This window comes from Hypanus sabinus, chromosome 9 (assembly GCF_030144855.1).
Source record: "Hypanus sabinus isolate sHypSab1 chromosome 9, sHypSab1.hap1, whole genome shotgun sequence".
Lineage (NCBI taxonomy): Eukaryota > Metazoa > Chordata > Chondrichthyes > Myliobatiformes > Dasyatidae > Hypanus > Hypanus sabinus.
Window position 1 is genome coordinate 35,686,859 of NC_082714.1, and position 9,722 is coordinate 35,696,580.

General features: G+C 39.5%; 1 protein-coding gene across 1 annotated transcript; it reads right to left on the minus strand.

Annotated features, from left to right (window-relative positions):
* Positions 1–495: 495 nt before the first annotated feature.
* On the minus strand, positions 496–2,321 carry LOC132398978 (complement C1q tumor necrosis factor-related protein 1-like). The gene is made up of 2 exons (XM_059978815.1): positions 2,207–2,321; positions 496–1,046 (listed from the first exon to the last, which is right to left on the minus strand). Exons 1-2 carry the CDS (start codon positions 2,319–2,321, stop codon positions 496–498), a joined length of 666 nt encoding a protein of 221 aa, XP_059834798.1.
* Positions 2,322–9,722: the final 7,401 nt, after the last annotated feature.

Consider the following 9,722-nt stretch of genomic DNA (forward strand, 5'->3'; position numbering starts at 1 on the left):
ATCTAAAGGAATGATTCTTCAAGTAAGAGGCCTTTGGAAGATTAAATCAAGAGCATTCTAGATTTAGCCAGCTCCATCATGGGCATAACCTTCCTGCCATCAGAGACATCTTCAAGAGGCAGCAATAAACACCCTTACCATCTAGGACATGTCCTCTTTGTGTTACTATCAACAGGAAGGAGGTATGGGAGCGTGAGGACACCCTCTCAGTGTTTTAAGAACAGCAACTTCTCCTCCACCAGATTTCTGAATGGTCCTTGAATCTATGAACATTACCTCGTTATTTGTCTTTTGCACTATTTATTTATTTTGTAATTTATAGTAATTTTATATCCTGCACTGTATTGCTGTCACGAAATAAATTTCATGACATATGTCAGTGATAATTAAGCTGATTTTGATTCTAAATTCATGCAACGTCCTTAGTTTAACCATTTTACCTATAATCTAATCTGGATGATGAAAGTGACCTGAGGGTCTCAATAGCTCCTCCCCCTATTCAAACTCTGTTGGCTTGACTAAGTAGCCATTGAACGTGATGTAAACGTCAGTCTCATCACTGTAAACAGCACTTTCCCTGGTGCTTCGGTCCAGCCTGACCCACACCTCGTCTTTCAGCCGCAGTTCCAGCATGACACTCTGACTCTGCATGATGCTGCGGTCACTGGGCTGGGCGTACAGGATCACCACCTCCTCTGAGTTGTGCATTAGGTGGAGATAAGTCTCCTTGAAGTTCCAGGTGTGCACATTGAGGTTGAAATAGTAGATACCTGGGATGTAGCAGTAGAACCTTCCAGTGAACATACTGAAGTGCTGATAGAGATTCACAAACTCAGTGTCAAAGGTCAGCTGTGTCTGAAGCTCTTCACTCTCCATCCACTTCCTTCGGCCGACTGAAAATGCAGCATAATACTGTTTGCAGCTGTTCCCTGGAGTTCCTGGCAGTCCTTTGTTCCCTTTGGGACCAATAATGCCAGTGGAGCCTTTGGGTCCTTCTTTGCCTGTTTTTCCTGGCAATCCCCTCTCACCTTGCTCTCCTTTTGAACCTACAGAATAGAAATTAATGTTTTATTGTTAGCATTTTAACGCGGAGAGGGTTTAACCTTGCATGCATTTATACAGAATTTGAGGCATAAAGCAGGCCACACAAGACAGCAGGCGTATTCTCTTTTCCATAGATGCTGCCTGTCCCGCTGAGTTCCTCCAGCATTTTGTGTGTGCTGCCTGGTATATTCTGTGGTCATATTCACTTTATTTCATTATTGAATCAGCATAAGCTCTTACTCTGCTCGTGCTCATGCATTTACCAAGTGAATTCGCAGGGTAAGAGGGTTGTCTCATTGAGAGAGCACTATTTGGGACTACATTCCTTGAGAGGTGACCTTATTCAGATGCGAAGGGTAAATGTCAGATGTTTTCATTAGCGAGAGAGTCAGAAACAAGGAGACATAGCTACAAGACAGGAGGCAATCATTTAAAGCCAAGGTGCTGAGAAATTTCTTCTCTCGGAGAGCAGTGGACTTCAGGAATTCTCTCTCACTGATGATGGTGGTGGTCAGGCCATTAGATATATTTACAGATGAGATCAATAAATATTCAAATGATTGAAGAACTAAGGGTTATGGGAACTGGTACAGAAGCGGGGTCATCCAGGTTCATATTTAGTGGTAGGACAAGTTCAAAAGGCCTGGTGCCCCACTCTTGCTCTTATTTTCTGATGTGTGCATAGCTTCTTCTTAAGTGTATTAATGAAATAAAATCTTACATTAATATAGTACCTTTTACAGCCTTAACTGAACAACCAAGATGAGGTCCAAATAAGGATGTGAAAAACAATATATAAAGTATTTTTGAAGTGTGGTCACTGATGCCATGTACAAAACAGTCAGTTTGTGTTCAGCAAATTCCACAAGCACAAGGGTAATCATCAATAGAATATTAATTTTCCGTGCCGATGAGTATGGTACATATATATACCAGGCCACTGTGAATCTGGATTTTGAATTATACACGTCAGATTCCTCAGTGTTGTGGTAGATAAGCAGCCTGGACCACGTGCTCAGTTCTTAGCAGTGGAGCTTAGAACCTTGAGCCTCCTGTTCAGATGTAAAATGCTACCAATGAGTCATACTGACATCAAAGGGATCATTCCACATTTAGTCCCAGAGGTGAAACAAGGGATTTAGGAGAAAATTATAAATCTCACCTTTCAGTATTGTAATGTCTATCTTTGGCTTGATTTCGGGCAAGCGGTAGGTATGTTGTTCGCTTACAATGTCGTGAATTTGTGATAATCCACGTGGATAAGCAGGCTCCTCCATTGGTCCACAACATCGCACACATGAAGATGGGGACCTCTGCTTTTTAGAATGAATTCTTTTCGATAAACTGACAGAACTCAGCAGAGAAATAATCAGAGTAATGGGAGCCTTCATCCTTCAAAAGCAGTTTGAGCTGCACGCTTAAGAGTATAGGAAAAAAAAGTCAATAATCGCTCTGTGCATTAGTAAATCTGGATAGAGTCACCAACCTAAAAATATTAGTTGATACAAATGATACTAGGGGAAATATCAAAAAAAAATTTAACAAAACCTTTCTTTCATTTAACACTAGTTTTAAAGCAAAAAAAAAAGTTAAGTAACATGCTGTTTGACTGATGGGTAAGAATCATCCAGTCAAGTAACTAACCTTTGTGGAAAGGCAGGGCAACAGAAGAATCAGCATATTTTGTAATCAATATAATGTGTGCGGGGGCTGGCTGGTTGCTGACACTGAGATGGAGTGAATATGTAGTTCAACCAAAGACAGCAAGGCTGCTCCAATCCAGAGAATGGAATCTCCTTTCAGTGCACAAGCATTTTCCCTGGATATCCACACCACCATGTGAGTACTTTCAGGATGAAGATTTAGATGGCCCAATCACCTCCTCAGACAAGAGATAAACTATCAGGCGATTATTAATAAATGTCTGCCATTCTGGTGATCCCATCATCCCACCTTAATTAAATGGATAAAATAATTAGATTATTCACATGCACAGCCATAAATAAAAAAGAATCTCAATTGTGAACCAAACAAGCATTTAACACCCTAGTGTAAAAGATTCAAAGGCCTACCCACTATTTTAAGCTCACTTGGTTTACTTCTTTGTAGTGAGGGTTTTTCTGATTAAAAACTAAAGCACCTTTGTATATATTAATTTTTTTTAATTTAGGGAGTCAGCTCAGTACCAGGCCCTTCCAGTCCCATGAGCCCACACCACCCAATTACACCCATGTAACCTACTAACCCGTAGGTCTTCGGAATGTGGGAGGAAACCAGAGCACTGGAGAATGACCGCACAGTCATGGGGAGAGCATCCTTATGTATGGCGGCAGGAATCAAACCTGTACTGCTGGAGCTGTATTTGCATCGTGCTATCCTTTACACTACTGTTGTTGTTCCTTTCCACACCTTGTGGTAAATCAGGTGGCAACCTTGCCCTTTCTTTTGCATATGTCTGTTTTTCTCTGAGGCTGAGTTGCTGGCTCAATGCTCACCCCAGCAGGGATGGAAAGTGTGCAAGGAACCGGCCAGATTCAAACCCAGACCTATTCAGCTTGAAGTCCAGTGCTGATGCCACCACACCACATTTTACCCTACTGTGCCACCCCCTAAATACCTGAGTAGTATTCATGCTAAACCTTGGTTGTGATTGAAATCTCAGGCTAATTTGGCAGCACTGCTGCCTCAGGATCAGATAGTTGGGAGGTTAACCACCATTCTGGAGGACTGAGCTCAAAATCTAGGCTGAAGATGTGCTTCAAGATGAGAACAAAAATAAGGCCCCACCTATTCTCAAGAAGATCCCATTTCATTATTTTGAAAAAAAGAGCAGAATAGATCTCGCAGTTCTGATCAATATTTATCTCTCAATCAACATTACTGAACACTAATTAACTACTGACTTGAGGAAGCTTGAAAACCACCACATTACCTACATTGCAACAATGACTAACTTTCAAAATGCATTTGATTATTTGTAATGTACAAATAGTGTGCCTAGAGATTCACTTACAAGGACTCTACAACTCATGTTCTCAGTATGACTTACTTACTTTTTTATTTATTATTGGCCTCTTTTGTACATTGGATGTTTGTCAATCTTTATGATTTATAGCTTTTCACAATCTCTATTGCACTTCTTTATTTTCGTGTAAATGCCTGCAAGAAAATGGATCTCAAGGTAGAACATGGTGACATATAAGCAGTTTGATAATAAATTTACTTTGAACTTTGATCATTGGGGCAATGATTTCAAAGGGACTCAACAGAAGACTTTCTTTTGATCTTTGTATAAGGCCAGTCTGTGTCAGATTACCAGCAAACATTTTGAGACCCAAAAACACTTGAGTAGCAGCTGTGCAACACAGTCTTGGTTATTATTGGAAAAATTGATTTAATGCTGCACGATTTCAAGATATGCATTGCTAGTGAAACAAAGTTGCAAAGTAGTCAGAACTTGAAGGATATATAATAAGTAACACCAAGTGATTGCAATGGGTTCGAATTATTGAATAGCTCAACAGCATGGTGAAAATTATCCTACTTTACAATCCACTCAGAGCTCAGTTTAAAAAGTCATATTTATAGTCTCTGCCCATTGATTGACTCTCATACCCTGGGGCCAAATGCTCTTTTCAGCTTTTGCCATTTACAAGCAAGGAGATTTATGGACACTTTCCTTTAAATGCCAAAATGTGAAATTTTTTTTGAAAGATCACAAACTAATATCAGGAGGATAAGTGTTCCATTTTATTTCATGAAAAGAAAGGGCTGGTGTATGTTGACTATTCAGCAACATACTTTGTAAAATATTACCTTGTAAAAATAAAATCATAAAACATAGTGCACAATCCACAAACCCCATTTCCAGAAAAGTTGGGATATTTTCCAAAATGCAATAAAAACAAAAATCTGTGATATGTTAATTCACGTGAACCTTTATTTAACTGAGAAAAGTACAAAGAAAAGATTTTCAATAGTTTTACTGACCAACTTAATTGTATTTTGTAAATATACACAAATTTAGAATTTGATGGCTGCAACACATTCAACAAAAGTTGGGACAGAGGCATGTTTACCATTGTGTTACATCACCTTTCCTTTTAATAACACTTTTTAATCATTTTGGAACTGAGGATACTAATTGTAGTAGAATTGCAATTGGAAATTTTGTCCATTCTTGCTTGATATAAGACTTCAGCTGCTCAACAGTCCGTGGTCTACGTTGTCTGATTCTCCTCTTCAGGATGCCCCATAAATTTTCAATAGGAGTTAGATCTGGACTGGCAGCAGGCCAGTCAAGCACACGCGCTCTGTGTCTACAAAGCCACGCTGTTGTACCCCGTGCAGAATGTGGTCTGGCATTGTCCTGCTGAAATAAGCATGGATGTCCCGGGAAGAGATGTCACCTTGATGGCAACATATGTCTCTCTAAATTCCTAATATACGCCTCAGAGTCAATGGTACCTTCACATACATGCAACTCACCCATGCCGTGGGCACTGATGCACCCCCATACCATCACAGATGCTGGCTTTTGCACCTTTTGCTGATAACAATCAGGATGGTCATTTTCATCTTTGGCACGGAGAACTCGAAGTCCGTTTTTTCCGAAAACTAGCTGAAATGTGGACTCATCTGACCACAGCACACGGTTCCACAGTCTTTCGGTCCATCTGAGATGAGCTTGGGCCCAGAGAACTCGCCAGCATTTCTGCATAGAGTTGATGTATGGCTTCCTCCTTGCGTAATACAGTTTCAAGTTGCATTTCTGGATGTAGCGATGGACTGCGTTAAGTGACAATGGTTTTCTGAAGTACTCCCGAGTCCAGGTGGCTATAATTGTCACAGTAGCATGAAGGTTTCTTAGGCAGTGCCGCCTGAGGGCTCCAAGATCACGCGCATTCAACAATGGTTTCCGACCTTGCCCTTTATGCACTGAGATGTCTCTGAATTCTCTGAATCTTTTCACAATATTATGCACTGTAGATGTTGAAAGACCTAAATTCTCTGCAATCTTGCATTGGGAAATGTTCCTTTTGAACTGACTAACAATTCTCTCACGAATTTTGGCACAAAGGGGTGAGCCATGACCCATCCTTGCTTGCAAAGACTGAGCCTTTGATGGACGCTACTTGTATACCCAGTCATGATACCTCACCTGCTATCAATTAGTCTGCTTAATGTGGAGTCTTCCAAACCGGTGTTACTTGAATATTCTGTGCACTTTTCAATCTTATTTTAACTCTGTCCTAACTTTTGTTGAGTGTGTTGCAGCCATCAAATTCTAAATTTGTGTGTATTTACAAAATACAATTAAGTTGGTCAGTAAAACTATTGAAAATCATTTCTTTGTACTTTTGTCAGTTAAATAAAGTTTCACGTGAATTAACATATCACAGATTTTTGTTTTTATTGCATTTTGGAAAATATCCCAACTTTTCTGGAAATGGAGATTGTAAATAACTCTTCGTTAATCTGTTCAATGTCGACCTCATATTAGTTAATAATATTATCAATCATGATTATAAAATGGATGTCAATTTGTTGCATTATTAACATTATGCCCTGTCAACTCACTGTCTTCAAAACAAAAGTCAGCCATATCAACAGTGCTCTAATGAGTATCTATCACCTCTAGTTTCTCATCTTGAGTTCCTCTCACTCCACAGTCTCGATGCCCTTCCATTTCTGTCCTGACTCTTATCATTCTGCCTTTGATGTGAAGGCTCTGGAAATACCTTTCCAAAATCTCACTATTGTTCTTTCCTTCTTTTAAGGTGCCTTTTTCAACCAAATTTTAAGCCACTTGACCCAATTTTCTCTCTTAGCTTAGTAATTTTTTGTTGATTACTTTCCTGCAATAACCATGGAGAATTTTCACTATAATAAGTACATTGTTATTGTTTTGTGATGTGTAATAATTTCTAGAGTCAAAACAAATTTTACATAGTTCTACATATCTACAAATGCTTTAAGATGGAAAAGGGAAGCCAAATAGACAGACCAGAGATTATGTTATGTTATAACACAGAAATGAAAAGTGAATTAATCAGGATGATTGTCATCTTCCTTTTTGCCATCTGCCTAAGATCGCCTCATTCTTCAAGACATCTGTCAGTACTTCCCTCCTCCACTATGTGGCAACCCAAGTTTAGCATCAAGGACTAACCCTAACCCTAATGCATGGTAAAAATGAAGGTCAGAATAGTCCCTAGAAGATCAGAGATGTAATCTATGTGAGGAGCCAAAAGAGGTGGGGGATATCTTAAGTGGATCTCTTGCATCTGTATTTACTTGGGAAGTGGCAGCAAGAACATGGACTCTTTATAGAGATTACAGAGGAGGAGGCATTTGCTGTATTGAGGCAAATTAGGGTAGATAAATCCCCAGGGCATAACAAGGTGTTCCCTCAGACCCTACAGAGCCAAGTAGAGGAACTGCTGTAGCAGAGATATTGAAATCTTCCTTGGCAACAGGTGAGGTACCAATTGATTGGAAGATAGATACATTACTATTGCACATCATTGCAAATTATTGCATGTTGGCAAATTATTATTATGTACTTTATTATTAATAAGTCTGAACACTGCTAAATGTGTTTTGAAATGTTGCTACTGTAATGAAAGAATTTCCCACTCGGGATCAATAAAATATTTATTATTATTATTAATGTGATTCCACTGTTTAAGAAATGCTTTAAAAATAGATCAGGAAATTATAGGCCGGTAACATTGACATCAGTAGTGGGAAAGTTATTGGAAGATATTCTAAGGGACCAAAAATTCGAATAGACATGTACTGATTAGGGATAGTCAGTATGGCTTTGAGCATGGTAGATCTAACTAATCTTATAGTTTTTTTGAGGAAGTTACCTGAAGAGTTGATGAAGGCAAAGTTGTCTACATGGACTTAGGATGGCATCTGACAAGGTCCCACATGGGAGATGGGTGAAAAGTTCCTGGGGAACATGAGGGGAAACTTCTTCACTAAGAGGGTTGTGAGAGTGTGGAAAGAGCTTCCAGTGCAAATGGTATCTGTAAGCTCCATCTCAATATTTAAGATAAGTTTGGATAGATACATGGATGGCAGGGGTATGGAGGGCTATGATATAGGTGTAGGTCAATGAGACTAAGCAGTTGTTTAAATGGCTCAGCATGGACCTGTTTCTGTGATGTACTTCTCTATGATTCAATGACTCTATGAAGTCAATGGGCATTAAGGGAAAATGACTCCAATAGTCAGAGAGGTTACTTGCATGAAGGAAGATGTTGTAATTGTTGAAGTTTGTTCTGACTGGCCAGAAGCCATCATTTGTTTTCACAGATCATCCCAAACTGCTTTAAGAGCTACCAACATCAATTTATTACGGTACAGAAGCAAATCGGCTTTCAGCATGCAAAGAAATAAACTGGAAATCCACCAAGAGCTCCCATATTTCCCCACAAACTTGATGCAGGCCTTCAATCTGCAACATCTAACAATTTCTCCTCTCCACCCTTCCCCTACTGAGTTTCCCCAGCAGAATTTTTTTGTTGCTTCTGATTCCAGCATCTGCAAATTAATATGCCCCCATGTTCTGTGAAGCTGGAGAACTGTGAGTAGTCAGTTCCTACATCAATCATATCACCCTCCCCCTGACTCTATCTGCCTAACTGGGAAAAAAAAATCTCTAAACTCCTGCAGCAACAGAAAACAAGTTCGAGTCAGCTTCTAAGTATTAGCTAACGCAATTTCAGCTGCAATCAGCAATTAGAATGTGAAAAGGAAGGCAAGATTGGAAATGTCAATATCATCAGCCAACCAGAAACTTTGGATAATCAGCAATATTTCAGGAAGGTAAAGTATAGTGTGGTTAGCCCCAGGATACTTAGTGGCTGTGAGGTGTGAATGTTTCGCAAAAACCAGACAGAATTAATGTTTCATTAGGAAGCTGTTTTGTGTTTATATACCTAGTACCAGACTAGGTTTCACCAAATTATTCAGAAGATTGGAAGGATTCTGGTGCCATGTTAGTTCAGAGGTTGGGAAAACACTGTAACAGTTCAGGGCATCGGAGTTCAGAGTTCAATTCCAGTGGCTTCTGTAAGAGGTTTTGTGCATCCTTTCTGTGAGCACATGGGGTTTCTCCGGATGCTCCGGTTTCCTACTGCAGACAAGACGAATCCGAAGGTTGGTTAATTGGTCATTGTAAATTGTCCTGTGATCAGAATTGGGGTTAAATAGATAGTCACTGCGATTCTATCAGGGTGAATAAAATAGATATGCCACCATATACAACCCTGAGATTTGTTTTCTTGTGGTAGACTTTTCTCAAATGCTGTCAATAACATTCCTTCCATTACTCTTTCAGGCAATATATTCCAGGTACTCAACACTAACTAGGTGAAGAAATGTGCCTTCTAAATCTCTTTACACATAACCTAAATTTGTATCCTTTAATTTTATTCACCTTGATATGGGGAATAGTTTCCTAAAGTCTACCTTATCTATACCCTTCATTATTTTAGATACCTCTCTTATCTTCCTCTACTCCCACAGGAAAAAGAGACACAGCCTCTTCTCACATCTAACATACCTCATCGCAGGCAAAATCCTGCTAAATATCCTCAGCACTCTCTCCAGTGCTATCACATCTTTACCGTAGCTTGATAATATGAGCTGTACACAAGTACTCT

What these genes read in the sequence shown, in the direction of transcription:
- LOC132398978 (XM_059978815.1), bottom strand. Translation starts at nt 2,321, where the DNA reads ATGGAGGAGCCTGCTTATCCACGTGGATTATCACAAATTCACGACATT. An exon ending in AGACATTACAATACTGAAAG is followed by an intron (nt 1,047 to 2,206) that starts GTGAGATTTATA and finishes TCTATTCTGTAG; the next exon opens with GTTCAAAAGGAGAGCAAGGT.